Source organism: Lampris incognitus, chromosome 10 (assembly GCF_029633865.1).
Source record: "Lampris incognitus isolate fLamInc1 chromosome 10, fLamInc1.hap2, whole genome shotgun sequence".
Taxonomy (NCBI): Eukaryota; Metazoa; Chordata; class Actinopteri; order Lampriformes; family Lampridae; genus Lampris; species Lampris incognitus.
Genome location: NC_079220.1, coordinates 49,965,947 through 49,985,746, shown reverse-complemented (window position 1 = coordinate 49,985,746; position 19,800 = coordinate 49,965,947). Strand labels below are relative to the sequence as shown.

Below are 19,800 nucleotides of genomic sequence, written 5' to 3'. Positions count from 1 at the left end.
CTTCTTCTACTTCTCTCTCTCAGCTGATCCTGTTAGGGGGCGCCACGGCGGATCATCCGTTTCCATCTCTTCCTGTCCTCTGCATCTTCCTCTGTCACACCAGCCACCTGCATGTCCTCCCTCACCACATCCATAAACCTCCTCTTCTCCTCTTCCCTGGCAGCTCCATATTCAGCATCCTTCTCCCAATATACCCAGCATCTCTCCTCCACACACGTCCAAACCATCTCCATCTTGCCTCTCTTGCTTTGTCTCCAAACCGTCCAACCTGAGCTGTCCCTTTAATATACTCGTCCCTAATCCTGTCCTTCTTCATGAAAATCTTAGCATCTTCACCTCTGCCACCTCCAGCTCCGCCTCCTGTCTTTTCGTCAGTGCCACTGTCTCCAAACCATACAACATAGCTGGTCTCCCTACCATCTTGTAAACTTTCCCTTTAACTCTTGCTGGTACCCTTCTGTCGCAAATCACTCCTGACACTCTTCCCCACCCACTCCACCCTGCCTGCACTCTCTTCTTCACCCCTCTTATGCACCCCCCGTTACTTTGGACAGTTGACCCCAGGTATTTAAACTCGTCCACCTTCTACTCCTTACATCTGCACCATCTCGCTGTGGTTACTCTGACTCTTCTTGAAATAACCACAGCTGCCTGAACGACGACGTACATTCAGAAAACCTGAAACAAAACAGCCCCGCACATACACTCCAAAGGGTGTTAATCCACATCAGGCGACTCCGGTTAGCAAAGTAAGTGGTTAATGGAAGCCTTGTTATCTATTGCACATTACCTTGAATATCTTAGCTTTAATTTCAGGTTAATATGTCAAAAGCACAGAGGAGACAAAGAAATTCTGTGCCTAAGGCAGGTAATATGCATGAGACATGAGGACCATACAACGATCTTTGCATACAAATGTGAGCTGGCCTACATGCTAGAGTGCAGATATGTTCCCACTAACACACGCTGGCTAGAGAGGACTCCTTGGATTGCCACCACATTATAAGTGACGCACTATCAACATACTTGGATGTAAAATACAGCCATGCATCTACGTATATGCATGGACGCTCTCTCTCTCTCTCTCTCTCTCTCTCTCTCTCTCTCTCTCTCTCTCTCTCTCACACACACACACACACACACATGCACACTAATGCCTTCTCTTGCTGCTGGTGGGGTTCTGCCGAAACCCAGGGAGTAGAGGCGAGAGGCTGGGTAATTGTGTCGCTCGTTTTGATGACTTGCTTTTTATGCAAAACAGGAAAAAGACAATATGCAATTATCTTGAGGAGGGAACAGCTGAATGTGGTTGATGAACAGTCTGGATTCAATCATGCTCGTAGTGTGTTATATGCAATTAAACTGCAATAGAGATAATGGCCTCCATTGCCAACTGAGTAATAATCCCAGTCATAATCACCTCCATTACTTTTATTAGGCATGGCATTATCATCATCACTCTTACTAATATTATTCTACTTTTCCACGAGAATAAAAACTTTGACAACGAAACCCTCACTTTAAGGTAAAAGAGAAATCCATTCTAATGAGGCGTGTTTTGTCAGGGAATTATCTATCTGAAGATACACAGATGCCAGAGGTGATATCTCATTTGAGACCATGCTTCCTTACGCCGTATGTATTCGAAGAAATTGGAGGTTTCTAACATCCATTCCCACTAGTGAGGCAGCCAAAGGCTTACTCAACTCCCAGGGGCAAAAAAAAAACAAAAACAAAACAGAAATAGAAGATGCAGAAGATATCATGTGGCCAAAAACACTGACCATCATCAGCAAGCACAAGATAGTCTAGCTGCAGCTCCTTGAGTCAGCCTCAGCCACACATCACACAATAGGGGGGGGGGGGCTATGCCGATAAGTCACCACAAACAACGAGCCAGGGATTTTGGTCCCCATGAAAAAGTATCACATTGAGCCCCACATTACCCCCAGCCCCAAATAACCACTTTACACACAACTCCAGAGCCCAATCGGCAACCCATTCTTTTCTTACTCGACATTTGCAGCTCTTGTGGTAGTATTTCTAGGTCTTGCTGGAAATGAGCTATGGACATCTGTGTAACGCTGTGCAGCGTTACATGCACGCAACATTCTGCATACAGTGGAGCCCACTAACCGATGGAGGACAGACCAGGAGGCAGACGATATAACCTACATTTGCGTCACCGGATCAAACGCTATTGCTCAAGAGGGCATGATACGCTTTTAAGAGACAGCTGGGGTGTCCAGGTAATATGGCGGTCTATTCCATTACCTACCAACACGAGGATCGCCAATTCAAATCCCCGTGTTACCTCTGGCTTGGTCGGGCGTCCCTACAGACACAATTGGCCGTGTCTGTGGGTGGGAAGCCGGATGAGGGTATGTGTCCTGGTCGCTGCACAAGCGCCTCCTCTGGTCGGTCGGGGTGCCTATTGGGGGGGGGGGGGAATAGTGTATTTTTCCCACGCACTACGTCCACCTGGCGAAACTCCTCACTGTCGGGTGAAAAGAAGCAGCTGGCGACTCCACATGTAGCAGAGGGGGCATGTGTTAAGTCTGCAACCCCCCCCCCCCCCGGAATGGTAGAGGGCTTGGAGCAGCGACCGGGATGGCTCAGAGAGCAGGGTGATTGGCCAGGTACAATTGGGGCGAAAAGGGGGGGGGGATTCAACAACAACAACAACAAAAATCAATGTTTATAGGGCTGGACAAGAAAACATTGGACTATTCAGATATTTGTTTGTTGGGTAGGTGTTTGGTTTTCAATTTTGGGGGGGGGTCACGGGGATACTGGAGCATATCCCCTATCCCCTACAACTGCTGGGATACGTTCCAGCATCCCGGCGACCCTGAGAGCAGGATAAGCGGTTTGGATGTTTGGATAATGGGTGGCTGGATGGATATTCTTTTCTTTTTCTTTGCTAAATGTAGGCTATCAATAAAGGCAAACTACAAAAATACATTTGGTCAGCACATTCTTGTACTATATTTATACTTTTTAATGGCACCGTTAAGAAGTGGAAATACTGTCGCAGCTGCGGCGCCTGACATCCCCTCTTGCTCACAGCAGTGACGTCAGGCTTCGGTTCACCTTAGCCGTTAAAGGGAAGACAAAATCCCGAAGAGCTCAGCTGTGCTGCTGTCATCATTATCGCACTACCTTGTTCTATTTATTACAGTTCATTCTTTTATTTTGCGTTATTTACTGCGTTGGTAATTGGTATAAATAATAATTGTTATTTCTGAGTGATTTGTGATTCCGTTGTCAGAAAAATGTCGGCGTGTTACACTGTTAAGCCTGCTGTTACGGCTATGTCGTTAAAAGTATTGTTGTTATAACAGAAATATGGGTGTTTTGTATCTCTGTTTGGCTTGCTGGGTTCAGGTTGTAAAACGTTAAGGCCAATAGATGACGGAATGTGGAACTGGAGTTGGCCCCGCCCACTACTGCTAGTGTACAGGGAGGGGTAAATACAGAGGACAAATTTCATTTCAATGTACACGAGTACTGAGAAAAGAAGGTAAAGAAATCATAAAGAAATATAAATCTCAAATCTTAAATTTGTTGGAGCTAGCATGCTGTTTCTGCACTTCTGTTTGTCGGGTGTCATCTCAGATTCGGAGCTTATTATTACGAGAATTTATCCATCCATTATCCAAGTCCCTTATCCTACTCATGGTTGTGGGGATGCTGGAGCCTATCCCAGAAGTCATTGGGTGGCAGGCAGGGAGATACCCTGGACAGGCCGCCAGTCCATCATAGGGCCGACACATTTCACACCTAAGGACAATTTAGTATGGCTGATTCACCTGACCTACATGTCTTTGGACTGTGGGAGGAAACCGGAGCACCCGGAGGAAACTCACGCAGACACGGGGAGAACATGCAAACAACACATAGAGGACGACTCGGCATGACCCCCAAGGTTGGACAACCCCGGGGTTTGAACCCAGGACCTTCTTGCTGTGAGGCGACCATGCTAACTACTGCGCCACCGTGCTGCCCCACCGGCCAGTTGTGCTCTTCTAAATGCCAACTATGTTCTTAACATTAAACAGCCCCCCCCCCTAAAGATGGCAGGTACCAGGCCACAGTAGCTGGTAGAATCGACCAATTTTCTAGCCGTTTTCACCATTTTACTATCCATTTTTACTATGATACCAGCGCATTAGTTTGCTTACCTGCCACAGTAGCTGGTAGATTACACCAACTCATCAGCTACAGCCAAATACGTCCTACCCCTCTTGCCACCAATATAATTTGGTTATCAATCCATGTAGACTACTGAATCATGATAGTCTCTGAAAATACTGATACATCCTCAAAACCATTCCCTGTGTAGCTGCGTCCATCAGGCCACTTCATGGTTCCCCTGCATTTATGTAGGTCGATAATTTATCCACGATAACAAAAATTGTCCCATTTTGTTATTTTTTTTTGATATACTTTATTAATCCCCGTGGGGAAATTCCTCTCTGCATTTAACCCATCCTAGCTGTGTAGCTAGGAACAGTGGGCAGCCACCATACAGCACCAACTCCAGTTCATCTTGCCATGCCTCAGTCAGGGGCACAGACAGGAGTATAAACCCTAACATGCATGTCTTTTTGACATGCATGCATGACCCCCCCCCCCACCGCAGATATGGGGAGAACATGCAAACTCCACACAGAAGATGACCTGGGATGACTACCAAGGTTGGACAACCCCGGGGTTCGAACCCAGGACCTTCTTGCTGTGAGGCGACAGCTCTAACCACTAGGCCACCGTGCCGCCCAGTGGTTAGGACCCCGTTAGTTAGTTGGTTAGTGGATAGGACCTCGTTCAACTAAACCCCTCAGAATTACAAACATGCTTAAAACACACCAAACTTTTTGGAAAAAACATTTTTTTAATCAACAAATAATACAAACGACAATACTTTAGAATAACAGAATCCTCCAAAATTAATGCCTTTACTTAAACTGAAAGAAACGTGTTGCAGAGCTATGCCGTCCATCTCAGCCAAGAACAGAGAACTTTCTGGCTGGGTCTTTCCCGAGTCATGTATGTTCAGCCCCCCCTGGGGGGGCTACCGAAGTCCCGAAGCCCCAAAAATGGTATTCGGGAAAGCCCTGTTTAATTTCAATTCACTAAGTGACTTGCCAGGTGCACTGAAAAAAATGTTATGTCGAATTGACTTAATTCTATTATGTCAAGTGGCTGCACGAAAGAAACTTATCTAGATCCAGATGTATTTTTTAAGCTGAATGTACTTCTTACTTTTTAGTAATTTCAGATGAATTATATTTATAATATAGCTAAACTATTCTGAGTAGAATTTGTTCTTAAGTGACCGAGCATATTTCCACTCGCTGCGGGACTCAATCCACAGTTTACTGCACCACAAGACATTGTTTTGTGTTTTTTTGTTTTTTTTATCTCGACTAAAGGAGGCCAACTCCGAAAACGGAGTTGCTTTGGACGCTAAATACTGTAGCTAATCACCATGCCTACAGCACCAACTAGGGCAGTGGTTTTCAAAGTGGGGGGCAGCCAGGGGATGCCAAGGGGGCCTCAGCACATTGGAGGGAAGATGAGGGAAAATGCTAAAAAAAAAAAATTTTTTTAAATAAATTTAATTATTATGTATATTATGATCAAATATATTTTATAACAAAACATGCTTATAATTGAAAACAGAAATATTCAATATAATGGAAGGATTAAAATTTGAAGTATAAATGTCATTATTATTGCATTAACAAACGTAAGGAAATATAGTCAGGAGTTTTTTTTCTTCTTTTTAACATTTGCCGTAGTATTAACAATGGGTTTTTAAAGACATCTTGCAAAAAGGGGGGCCCCGGCCAGAAGCTAATGCTATTTGGGGGGCCTTGGCATGGAAAAGTTTGGGAACCCCTGAACTAGGGCATAGGTGAGCTTTTTAGAAGCATGTTCCCTGGTTCAGAAAGTGATGCCACAAGCCATTAAATTGTTGGTAACGTTACACTTGTTTCACTTTTATTCATTGTCCACAAACTAATAAAAAAGGCTATCAAGAAGAACACTTAATTCACTATGCATTAAACTTGAGCGTGAACAGTACATCAAGTTAGCTTAAATTCATGTTATAACATTACTTAAGTTAACATTACTATAACCTACACGGCTAGTTAACGTTAACATTTCTTGTTTTGATAACGTTACCAAAACACACAACTGATAGCTAACAACTATTTTTTTTCGATCAAAATTGTTTCAAAGAGTAAAGGAAACCTCGTTTGAGTAAAAATATAAAATACCCATGGTTTGCTTACTTACCGAAAATGCAGAGCCTTGGATAGGCCTACAACATTCAAGAGGCCGCCAACCGAAATCCTCATTAAACGGTGCATATTGCGATCCTGAGAGCAGGATCAGCGGTTTGGATAATGATTGGATGGATGGATTTTTTTTTCTAATTATTTTTAATTGGGTGAAATTAACTTGTTTTATGCGAGGGCATTGCATTTTGAAATTGATTTAAAAAAATAAGTAGGAATAACTAACACATTAAAATCTATAAAATAAGCCAGCTTAAAACATGTAACATTTACTAGTGGTCAGAATCAGTTTTTTCAGTGTGGAGAGTTGCTATGTGGTTTCTATGATCCTGAAAACTATTATTCACAAAAAGTCACCGGAGCTTAGTTTAGTATATTTAACGAGACGGAAAAGGAGATGATAGCCCTTTTTTCTAACAAATGAACGTCATTCAACACAGCGCCGCTCGCTTCCACCTTCTGACGTTGGGACCAGTTCAATGGCTTTGGTATAGAGTGACAGCTGGTTCATTTAATGGACCCCGCATCAAAGATATTTGTTTTAGATATTGGTTTCTTCCTATTTTTTCTCCCTGTTAAAGGGTTTGTTTATTTATTTGGGGAGCTGTTCCTTATCCGATGCGAGGGTCTAAGGACAGGATGTTGTGTTGCTGTAAAGCCCCTTGAGGCAAATTTATAATTTGTGATATTGGGCTATACAAATAAAATAAAATTGACTTGACTTGACTTTAGTATGATTCACTTGCTCTAAATTAATTTGTGGGTTTTAGAATACATGTGTATACTTTTTAAGTGGGGAGAGTTTTTTTTTTTAAGCGAGAGAGTGATGAAATATGCTAGCCAGCTAGCCTAATTCTTTCACAGGATGTGGAGTTAGCCAGTAGGTTCACTGGAACCACTTGTGACCTGCCAAACTTGCCTTTCTTTGTGAAAATTTGTCACCTTCTCTTTTCTCTCCCTTCTGTTCCCTTTTTCTCTTTTCGTTTGTGAAGCCCTGACTTTACTTTTGTTTTAGATGGAAAAAGTGATGCCACACTGCATCAATAACACTATTAGAAACTCATCCACAAAAGAGGAGGATTAAACCATTCCATCAAAATAGAGGGGGGGAGGATAAATACAGATGCTGTATGAATGTTCTATGGAAATAAAATCAAGACTTTATTATTGAATGGCGGCATGGTGGCGCAATAGTTAGTGCGGTCACCTCACAGCAAGAGGGTCCTGGGTTCGAGCCCCAGGGTAGTCCAACTTTGGGGATCGGAATTTGCATGTGGAATTTGCATGTTCTCCCCATGTCTGTGTGGGTTTCCTCCGGGTGCTCCGGTTTCCTCCCACAGTCCAAAGACATGCAGGTCAGGTGGATCGGCCGTACTGAATTGTCCCTAGGTGTGAATGTGTGTGTCGGCCCTGTGATGGCCTGGCGGCCTGTCTAGGGTCTCTCCACCTGCCAACCAATGACTGCTGGGATAGGCTCCAGCATATAAGCAGGATAAGCAGTTTGGATAATGGATGGATGGGGACTTTATTATTGAAATACATGTAACTGAACATTTGCAAATGTGCACAGAGATTTGTAATTGTCTACTCAAATTTGTGAATGTGCATCTAGATTTGAAAATGTGTGCTCGGATTTGTGAATGTGTATCCAGATTTGAAAACATAAATGCACACAGATTTGTACTGAGATTTGAAAATATGCCGGAATGAAGGCTACCTGTCACCAGGCAGGGGCGCCAATCTATTTTGATCTTCATATTGGCTAGCAATGGTTGTGGTTCTACTGTAATAAGCTGAGCCATGATGGATCCTTGATTCCCTCGTGTAAGTGCATTGATACTATGTCTTTTTCGTTAGCATAGTATCGCTGGGTGTAGATTAAACCGCAAATTACGCCCCTCGCTAAAATAATATAACTTTGCAATGAGCGGTGAGCAGCCGCTTCTCATTAGCCAGCAGCTGTGTGCACTTTTTTTTTTTTTTGGGTGGTGGACATAAGTATGGTTCACGTTCCATTTGCGATAAGTCGCTATGGTTGAAGGACAACATATGACATGTTAGTAATGGTTATAGTTTGGTATTAGTTTAGAGATGGTTAAATTTAGGCATCGGTTTGGTGTGGTAAGGATCTAGGAGGGTTGTTAAAGAAAATGTGAATGATTTCAGATTTGATAAAGTCAGGTTTCGTCCTGCAAAACCAATCCATTCTAACGCTGACCGTTTGCAAGTGATCCCCTTCTCTGCTTGTTATTCATGGTTTTATTATTAGATTAATTATGAATTGACTGACATGTAAAACTATAGGAGTATTTTAGTTGTTTTGTTTAGTTATCGTGCATTTATGTTTCATTAAATTAGATAGATTTAGTGTGTATTTAGATACTGTTTTTAAGCTGAGGAGCTCGGGCATCCAGAGGGAGCTCGGAGTAGAGCCGCTGCTCCTTCGCGTCTAAAGGAGCCAGTTGAAGTGGTTCAGGCATCTGACCCGACCCCGGAGAAGCGGCTGATAATGAGATGAGATGCAAGGTACTGTTTTGAAACAGCTTATTTCAGTTATTCCACATTAAATCGTTTTATTCAATAAATGAACAAGTAATGTTTGTTCAATTTAAGCACAACTCCTTCTACCACCCAGATCAATGTTTACTGTTTGCACTCTAAATTTGAAAGTAATAGACTCTAATATGTTTTTCTATAAAGACAGCACTAATAGATGGACACACAGATCCACCATACTTAACGACTACACTGTTAAGTATGATTGATATTTAAGTCCATCACGGAAACAGTTAAACGACGCATGAGCTACTCATAATACATTTTCAAATCTGAACACTCATTCAGAAATTTCAGTTAGTAAACATTTGCAAATTTCAGGTTATGCATTTGCAATAACAAAGGTTTGATTTTATCTCTAAATTAAATGCGGTCATGGAATAAATTTCTATGTTTATGCTGATGATACTCCGCTGTATAAGGGCTGATGATTGTACTCAAATGACTAATTTAGAGGCCTGTGTGGCTGCTGTGAAAAATTGGATGCCACTAAATTTCCTGCTTCTAAATTTGGTTAAAACTGACATGCTGGTCGTTGGCCCTGCTAGACACTGACATCAAGTCGCTCAAGTAACAATAATAATTGACAACTCTGTGATTTCACAAAGTGTGGCAGCCAGAAATCTTGGTGTTACGTTTGATCCCAGCCTTTCTCTGATAAGCACACTAAAGAAATCACCAAGACTGCCTTTTGACACTTACCTAACATGGCTAAAATTCAGTCTTTCCTGTCTATGACTGATGCAGACTCTAATACATGCATTTTCATCCAGACTTGATGACTATAATGTTCTGTTTTCAGGTCTGCCACATGCTAAATGTTTTCAGATGGTTCAGAATGCTACAGCTAAAATCTTAACTAAAATGAGAACATTTGACCATATTACACCAATTTTTGCTTTCCTTCATTGGCTTCCTATCCATGTTAGATCAGACTTCAAGGTGCTTCTGCTGACTTATAAAATCCTAAATGGGCTTGCCCCATCATACCTGTCTTATCTCCTTAAACCTTACACTCCATCTCGAGCTCTCCGCTCTCAAAATTCAGGGCTTCTGTGTGTATCCAAAGTTAAAAAGAAGTCAGCTAGTGGCAGGGCCTGCTGCCATCAGACAATTAAGAGTGTGTTGAGTCCTTTAAATCCAAACTTGAAACTCATCTTTTTGCCTTAGACTACTTGCCTTTAAAATGAGTACTTCACAGCCTGTACTACATGGCAGGTCAGTTTCGGTCTCAATGAATTTACCAAGCACTGTTCTGTTGAGATTATAGACGTGTAGTCTGTCCTTCTGTCAGGTCTACATGGTGACGGTGGTCATATGGCTCGGGTGCTGGGCTGCTCCGGTGGCATCTGGACACTGCTTGGCATCCTCCTCATCATATTCTTCATCTCTCATCTCATCTCATCATCAGCCGCTTCTCCGGGGTCGGGTCGCGGTAGCAGCAAGCTAAGTAGGGCACTCCAGATGTCCCTCTCCCCAGCAACGCCCTCTAGCTCCTCCTGGGGGACCCCAAGGCGTTCCCAACCCAGATTGGACATATAGTCCCTCCAGCGAGTTCCGGGTTCACCCCAGGGTCTCCTCCCAGTTGGACGTGCCCGGAAAAACCTCCAAAGGAAGGCACGCAGGAGGCATCCTAATCAGATGCCCGAACCACCTCAACTGGCTCCTTTCAATGTGAAGGAGCAAGCGGCTCTACTCCGAGCTCCCTCCGGATGTTTGAGCTCCTCACCCTATCTCTGAGGCTGAGCCCAGACCCATATTCTTCACATATTTCATAATTCCCTTATAATTCTGTTATCCTCTTTCAATATTGTATACTATAAATTGTGTTTTATTCTGTACAAACAACATCCATTGCACGTTGTCTGTCTTGGGAGAGAGATCCCTCCTCTGTTGCTCTCCCTGAGGTTTCTTCCTGTTTTTGTTTTCTCCCTGTTTAAAGGTGTTTTTTAAGGGAGTTGTATCTTATCCGATGCGAGGGTCTAAGGACAGGATGGTCTGTTGCTGTAAAGCCCACTGAGGCAAATGTTTAATTTTGTGATAATGGACTATACAAATAAAATTGACTTGACCTTTTGTAAAAAAAATGTAAAAAAATTTTTTTTGGATATTGTTAGTACGTAAGTTGAATATTTTTATTGTTTGTTATTTTGATGACATGAACAGAGAGCAATTAACCCTACCGGTATATTTAAGGAACCACATCAGCACCTTTGGATATTTGGGGTGTGTGTGTATATATATATATATATATATATATATATATATATACACACACACACACACACACACATACGAGTGTGTGTGTGTGTGTTACGCTCTCCAACTTGTCGGATGTTCACAGTGCACGCTGCTCTGCATGTTACTGTCGAGTTTTGCCAGTCCTAGATAAAGTTAATTCAAAAGACAAGAAGCTGTGGGGGGGGGGTCCTTTTCTCTAAGCTGGAGTTACCATATATTTTACCACATATCATATACCACATCCAATTATATACCATCCAAAAAGCAGTAAAACATAAAAACTATCAAAGGTTTTAGAAACGACATCACGAGAAAGACACAAAAGCCTGCGTGCGTCAGAAGTGGTACTGGACGGGTTCTTAAAGTGTATCTGCATCCGTAGCATTTGAATTTGCAAAATAAGGAGCTGAGATCGGTCGTCCATCTATCCTCGTCTTGCCTCCAGGCTGCATCCTGCCGGAGCTAAGGGTGTTCTCGGGCTGCATACGCACAGGTATTTGAGTGTGTGTGTGTGTACCCGTGCATGTATGAATATGTCTGTGTTACTGTGTTTTGTGTTTATGCATGCATGTGTGTTTGCGGTTGCATGTGTTTATGGCCAGCTCAGTGTTTGGCTGCACAGAGGACATGTAGGAGCTGCCGCATCAAACCACCACCACAACTGAGCTGCAGACAGCGGCTGAGCGCTCTGCAGTAATGGCCAACCTATTCTGTCCCGTGTGGCCGCTGCCCCCCAAGACTCCCGGGGACATCACTACTGACGCGAATCGAGCAACACAACATTCCTCAGCTGCACTTTTCGCCCTGCGTCCCCATCCAAAAGCCATGGCATGTTGCTTCAGCCCAAAAATACTCTGGGCCCGGACCTATTTCTGTGAACGGACAAAAGGGGTGGGAGACAGCCTCTCAACTGGATGACTACAAGCCATCCTTTAGCAGAAACCTAACACAGGCTGGAGAACACAAACGCACAAGGTCGGAGGAACAATACAACCTGCTAAGCTCCACCCTCAGTCCTGTCCCAATCAGACAGAAGACGAGACGAGAGATTTCTGCATCCAGACAGCACAGGATAGATGAGGGGGAGAGATGTGGACCAGAAGAGTGTGTACACATACTGTGTGTGTGTGTGTGTGTGTACATGTGAGAGAGAGAGAGGGAGAGAATACATTTTCATAACTTGACATACCATCATGCAAATAGGAGTCCACCAAATGCGTGTGTTTGTGTGTGCACACAGGCGTGTGTATACGTCAGTCATAAATCAATCCACTTTTACTGACATTGCAAATTTCCTGCACAAAGATGCATTCTGAATGGGCGCTACACAACAGCAACTCAAAACATTGGAAAATAACAAAATAGGAAACAAATCTATGCAAAGGAGAACAGAGAGGAGAAAATGAACCCTGGTCAGGGCAAAGGTCAAATGCATGAGTGCATGCTTGTGTGTGAGTATGCTAATGTGTGTGTGTGTCTGTGTGTGTGTGCACACGTGCTCGTTTAAAACCGTGCATGTGCGCGTCCGAGCACATCTGCATGCCATGACGTACCCTCATGCGAATGGGGAAACCAGATCTGCGATGCGCTGGAGTGGGGTCCGCCGCGGAAGGAGGGCGAGGAGGGTGAGGAGGGCGGCCGAGAAGGGTGAGACGGGTGCGAGGGGGGAGAGCCCAGGCTACTGGCCAGAAACGTCCCCATGAAGGATGCGGAGGAGTTGCCCATCAGTCCACTGCCTGGATTCACAGAGACGGACAGACAGACAGACAGACAGACAAACAGACACACAGAAACATGGTAAGAATTGGAGGGCGGTGCATGCACAGCGTGAGTGGGTGGAGGGAAGGTCACACCATTGCTTTCCCCTCTTGTCTGTACCCTCGGAGTGCAGAGAACGGAAGACACTTGTGCGTCTGTCTATGTGTGTCTGTTGGACCGCAGCAGAGAAGCAACCAGAGGTACAGTGCAGACCACCAGATCGAGATTTAGATGTAAAGACTGGGCTGCAACGGCCCGGAGATGGAACAGTTAAACTGGCCAGATCTGAACACCGCCTCTGGGGAGTGTGTGTGTGTCCCAGTTCCTCCCCCTCCCCCTCCCCCTCTCCCTCTCCCTCTCTCTCCCTCTCTGTGTGAGCTGCTAGCTGTCGGCTTCTTCCCAACTCTGTTCCCTCTCTGGTGTTTGCTGAACACACACACACCCACGCACACACACACGCACACACACGCACACAAGCACACACACGCACGCACGCACACAAACAAACAAACTCCCCTCCCCCCTTGGCAGCAGACAGAAAAGTCCTCCCCCTCTGCTCTCCTCACACCACCCCTCCCTATGGGCAGACATATAGGTCTCATCTCACAGCTGAGTACACACTTTCTCAGGCTCTCCCACCCTCTCTCTCTCTCTCTCTCTCTGTCTGTCTCTCTCTCTCTCTCTCTCTCACACACACACACACGCATGCATGCATGCATGCACGCACACACGCACATAGACACGCACACACTCCGGCTCCTGTTCCCCAACGTCCTTTTCTCAATTTCTCTCCCTCCCTCCATTATCTCCTGCTCTCCCATCTCTCACGTCCATGGCCTCAATCTCTCTTCTTATTGCACTGCTCCATTTCATCCTCTTTTTTCCTCTCTCTCTCTCTCAACACATTCTACCTTTCTCTCCGTCTGACTGTCAAACTCTTGCTGACATTCTTGCGCTCTCTCTCCCTCTTTCTCCCCCCCCCCCCCGCCCCCCGTCCCCCGTCTTCTCAGCGTCACTCTTTCTTGTCATCACCTTCCGTAATCTTTCACCCGACAGCTCGGCCACAGTGACCCTCTCCCCCTCTTTCTCTTATCTTTGCTCTCTCTGGTCTATCCCCCCCACCTTACTCCCAAGCCCCCACCCACCACCCCCACCTTCATGTAGCATTGCTTTTGTTAGTACGCTCTTTACTGTTCTTTGCCATTTGTATCCGGCCAATTACCCTATTTTCCGAGCCGACTCGGTCGCTGCTCCACCCCCCTCTGCCGATCCAGGGGCGGCTGCAGACGACCACATGCCCCCTCCGATACACGTGGAGTCACCAGTCTTTTCTTTTCGCCTGACAGTGAGGAGTTTCGCCGGGGGGGGGGGGACGTAGCGCTTAGGAGGATCATGCTATCCCCCCCCCCCCAGTTCCCCTGAAGAGGCATCCCGACTGACCAGAGGAGGCGCTAGTGCGGCGACCAGGACACATGCCCAAATCCGGCTTCCCACCCACAGACACAGCCAATTGCTGTCTGTAGGGACGCCCGACCAAGCCGGAGGTAACGCGGGGGCGGGGATTCGAACCGGCGATCCCCCCGGTGTTGTACTGCTCTTTACCATAATAATGGCACCAGAATCTGTCCCTTGCTTGCTGATCTGTGTGTTTAACAAGACCATGGTGAGTAATTGACTGTTCCCTGCAACTCCGGTGTGGCTGGAGGCTGATTGTCTATTGTGCATTGCAGGAAAATCCAGGGAAAAAACACACTGATTAACCACCGCTTAAATTGCCTTCCCATTACACCCCCCCCACCCCCCACCCCCGGTGCAGTTGAAGCACGGGGGCCCGGACGCCCAGCTCTTTTGCACATTCATTTCCCCCAAGTCACTCCGCCATGAAGCCTCATGCATATGTATGAGGCTGTCTGAATGGCAGCAACCATGCAACACAGACACAGCGGTGGATCCTGTATTGTGCGCAGATCCAGCAAGGGGTGGGTGGGGGGGGAGACTGGAGGGGGGGGGGGGAGATCCATTATCAGCCATGTTCATCGACAAGGACGGTCGTGATTTGATTTTCTTAATACACAAATCAATCCAAACGTGAATTGATCCTTTCCTGGGAGGCAGAAAACACAATGTCATGCAAGTCTTAATCAGGCAGGTAGTGAGCTCATTCTGCAGGCAGACAACAGGGGTGAACCCATCGGTCTGCTGCGGGCTCCTGTGCCGAAGCTTACTGTCACTGCTCATGGGTCACAGCATGTGAACATGCACACACACACACACACACACACACACACAGTGTCGCTCTACTCTTACTGCCTCGTTTTCTCCCCTTAAAAGCAACACACAAATGCGCATTCATAAAAAGATAAACGGAGGCATGCATATATATCCACATCTATCCATCAATCCACGGACGTGATAATGGGCACACGCATCTATGCACTCGACACCCTTACACCCTGCACTAGACAGGTGGAAATCCCCCACAATCCCTCTCTCTCTCTCTCTCCCCGCGCTTAGTCTGCAGACCCAAACTGGCTACCTCTGCAATCATTTAAAAGTCTTTGTGTGTGTGTGTGTGTGTGTGGGTGGGTGGGGGGGTGAGGGGGGGCACACTGGTGCCTGTACTAGTCAAGTCAGGTTTATGTGTGTCGTTCTAAATCACCTTTACAGTCTCAGAGGGCTGTAAAAAAATAGATGTATACAGTAAATGACAATGGATGACACCCTCTATCCTCTTGACCCTCGATTCGGATGAGAAAAGCGCGGCCGGGGGGAAAAAAAAAGTGGGGGAGGCGTCAGCAAGGAGGGCAGATGAGCCCGCGGGGTAGGTGCCGAGCGGGCAAGGTGCATAACTGAGGTAATAGATTTAGGAGTAAATCTCTTGATGGCTACAACAACGCAAATTTAAAAAAATAAATAAATAAAAACACTGCTGTGAAAGCACCGGTATTACGCTGAGCTACCGACTCGTGCACACGGGTAAGCTGTAACAGACGCCGTGCTGGTCAACAGCACATTTCCCTCCCGCAAAACACAAAATGGCTCCCAAAGTTTGAACCCACGAGAAAATATGGCAAGGTGAAGACAGGTTTTCCCGATTCATTACGGCGCACGAGGGGGGAAATGAGAAAAATTATGAAAGGATTCCCAACGCACGCTGAACGACGACGCAAAACACAAAAAATTCTGCATGCTAGGGTTGCGAGTGGCTGTAGTTTGACGCTATAACTCGATGATTACACCTTCCCCCTCCCCCTTCTAAGCTAGCCAGGCACTGTTACCTGATGGGGTGGTGATGGCTGGGGTGAAGGGACTCCTAACATTTTTTTGCAAGGAGGTGGTAGTTGTAGTCAGCTTTTTATTTTTTCCAAAGGAAGGGTATTTTTCCTGCTTTACCACCACCTCCTTACTATCAACACAATCCCAATGGAGCTCTCCTGTGTGTGTGTGTGTGTGTGTGGGAGGGGGGGGTGATTATGGGCAGGCAGCTTGCCAGGCACACATCCAGCCCCCCATCACACGGGCAACAAGGGCTCCTATATGGCACTCCCTCCACACTCCAGGGCTTCTTCTTCCTCCCCGTCGCCCACAGGAACCCGAGCTCTCCACGGCACCCCTAGCCCACATAAATCCGCTAATCCTACTGCATTATTAACAGGCTCACCCCAGAGACAGCAAGGGACAAAAAGGAAAGAGAAACAGAGAGAGAGAGACAGAGAGAGAGAGACCTTAAAAGCCTACTGTCACACGCTAAGACAGAAGCAGGCGACTGACTGAAGTGTCCTCGAAGAAAGGCGCGGAGACAGGGAAGAGAAAGGGGAAATGAGGCGGGAGAATAAGGAGGCCTCGATATCAGTACTGTGGCGCTCTGAAATTAAAAGGATGCTTGGGACAAGGAGGATCGGAGGGAAGCCTTGGGCCGGTCTCAGATAAGCCTGTACACGAAGCCCTGAACATAACAGGACCAGATGAGGCCACAGCAGACCTGATCTTGAATCCAGTGTGGGGTAGCAATAGCCACGTCATGGGGACTGGATTGGAAGAGGAGCTCCCTGACTGCCCAGCCTGAACAGTGCTGTGAACTAGTGTAGTACTCAGTCGGTATATGGACTCAGCCTCAAGTCCACATTTTGAAGGCCTCAGTCTGGACAGGGACTTCCCAACATAATGACTTGGACAGTGCGGACTCATGGTACGTTTTCAAGACTGGTCGAGTGCAAGAATCAATCAATCAATCAGTCAATAAATCAATAGTTCTATCCATCTCTCTATCTAGCTACCTATTTATCTGATTTTGCTATTTATTTATCTAGCCATTTGACTGTTCATTTGTTTATTTGAAAGGAGCACCGGATTTTCCCTGACGAGACCAATAAAATGCATTCTAATCTGTTTCTTTTAATATAATCATTGCTTCATTTCTCTGAATCACTGCAAAACCCAAATGTGAAACATTTTTTCCTTGGCAGAAAAAAAAAAAAAGCCCAACTAAATAATACAGCGTTACGAAATATTGGACTTTTAGTGCTATAATAGATCACAGCAGTTATGGTGCTTGGTCGGACGCGCACTGTTCTGATATCAGTCTTTATAAATATTTACATAAGTTTTGGTCCTGACTTGGACTCGCCACCTAAAAGTCTCGGACTCGACGTGGACCCGCCCCCCCCCCTCTAAAGACTTGGTCTGGACTTGGCTGGTCTTGACTACGAGGCAAACAGGAACAGAATAATAGCGCCGCAGCAGCCACCACACCTTTTGTCACATTGGGCCCTGCTGACTTCGCCGCCTGTCAATCACAAGCCTTAACCCCGCCTTCTCTGTGTCACGTCTACTGGCTGCAGCCTGCTGCTGAGCGCCGTGCACCGAACAGCTCTCTCTCTCTCTCTCTCTCTCTCTCTCTCTCTCTCGCTCTCTCTCTCGCTCTCCCTCGCGCTCTCTCTCTCTCTCACTCCCCATGTGTCTCTCCCGGTATTCTGAGGTCAATATGATAAATTAAGTCGACTTAACTCAGCCCGGCTGTTGAATCTAAGGACATGCGCTACACATTTTAATGTAACTATGACACCCTCCATGAACCGACTCCCTTTTTAAAGCCTAATGAATCAGAGTGTCAGTGGGAAAACATGCAGGTTGTGAAAGCGGCCGGGACGGGGCCGGGGCTGTTTTTGGTTCTGTTGCCAACACAAGCAGTGCAGGAGAAGGCGTGAGAGCACCGGTGCTGAGCCCCCGCCACAATTGTTTATTTAGCAGCTTATTAAGGAATGACATGGATCCATGGAGCCCGCCGCCACTAAGCCAGCGCCTCGTAAAGTTGTGTTTTTTTTCCTCTGCCTGCCTCTTTTCTTTTTTTCCCCCTCTCTCTCTCTCTCTCTCTCTCTCTCTCTCTCCCCCCCCCCTTTCTTTGTGGAAGCCCTGTTTATTTATTTCTGCGGGTCTTAAGTGGCGCTAGCGGTGCGCTTGTATGGCCGCTTAAGAAATCGGGTCATGTGCATCCTAATCGGCGCCGATCCCTGACAGCGATGGAGATTAATCCTATTAGAGAATTAAAGGAGAGGGGAGCACAGGGCGGGGGTACCCCACCTACCTCACTGACATCTAAACACAAAACCCCAACCCCGCCACCACCACCACCACCCCCCCTGCCCGGTTGTCTTACGGATTCGTACGCACAAGCACACAAACAAACACACAGCCGTGCACACGGGGAAACGGATAAACACACACACACACAAACGCACACAAATCCGTGAGTCTGTCACCGAGATAGAGGCGTCGACTAGTGTAGCGTGTGGGGTAGGGGGCGGGATTGGAGAGAGGATGGCTCGCTCGCTCGCGTCGCGCGCACACACACACACACACACACACGCACACACACACCACACACACACACACCACTGCAGGCCTGAGCAGAGGTCCCCGCTGACAGCTCGTAGCGAGCAGCAGGCAGGGAGGCGGTGAATGGGAGGGGGGATGGTTGCCATGGGAACAGCGGAGAAGCAGCGCCCGAGTGTGCGAGGAGGCTTCGTTGGCCAGTCACTAGGACAGCGGTGGGCAGATGCAGCCGGGCAGTGACGCCGCTCGTCAACCCGGACGCCCTCCCCCCCCACCCCCTCATCCAAGCCGGACCCTCATCATCATCAAAGCATGGCGGAGAGCCCCCCCCCCCGCCCCCAACACGGCGTACCCTTCCCCAACACGGCGTACCTTCCTCCTGGATCTAATCCGACTCCGAGCGATCATTTGAAGGAGAACAATGGGAACGGTGTCATAATCCTCGCCTTGTTTAGGGGTCGTTAATCTTCTCCGATGTGCCATCCATGCCCATTACCGTGACACCGGGGGGAGGGGGAGGGGGGCTGTTGGGTGACTTAACGGAGGGGAATTACACAATAATAAGATGTAAAGGGGGATTTCGGTCCCGAGGACGGGCCCGAGCGGCCGGACGGGGGAAGAAAAAAAAAAAAACACCCGGCGACAAAGACGACGAGCCGCCGCCCACAGCGCGTTTCCCCGTTTGGCGCTGGGAGTCGGATCCGACGTCCCCTTCTCGGAGAAGAGACGCGCACCGCCTCGCACGCCACGTGGGCGCGCCTGCACATCTGCGCTCCGTTTCCACTCTCCGACAGAAAGAAGACACGATCGACAATAGCGTTTTCGGCCCGTGCGTGTCATATTCCGCACCTGGCCTTGAAAAATGAGCCGCGAAAGTCTCTGCAACCCCCCCCTACCCCCACCACCACCACCCCCATTCCCCCCTTATCTGTAGACGGCTGCCTTAAGGGACGGATGGATGTGTCGTCGTCTAGACGGGGACACCGGACCAGTCAACGAAAGGAAGATGAGGGGGGACAGTGACGAGTGTAGAGAGCGAGAGAGAGGAGAGAGAGAGAGAGAAAGAGAGAGGGAGGAGAGAGAGAGAGAGAGAGAGAGTGAGAGA

The 19,800-nt window shown here is 46.9% G+C and overlaps 1 protein-coding gene across 5 annotated transcripts in view; it reads right to left on the bottom strand.

Moving 5' to 3' along the window:
- The window catches only part of LOC130119122 (BAH and coiled-coil domain-containing protein 1), a 102,286-nt gene that overhangs the window by 44,787 nt on the left and 37,699 nt on the right, over window positions 1-19,800 (bottom strand). For 4 of the 5 annotated variants that reach the window (XR_008810826.1, XM_056287533.1, XM_056287535.1 and 1 more), the window contains exon 3: window positions 12,659-12,841. Coding sequence is in view for 4 of the 5 variants with exons in the window: in XM_056287533.1 (XP_056143508.1) it covers window positions 12,659-12,841 (183 nt within the window). In the remaining variant the exon portion in view is untranslated. Of the gene's footprint in view, window positions 1-12,658; window positions 12,842-19,067; window positions 19,100-19,800 lie in introns of those variants that run through there. The other variant, XM_056287536.1, reaches the window with a different exon arrangement.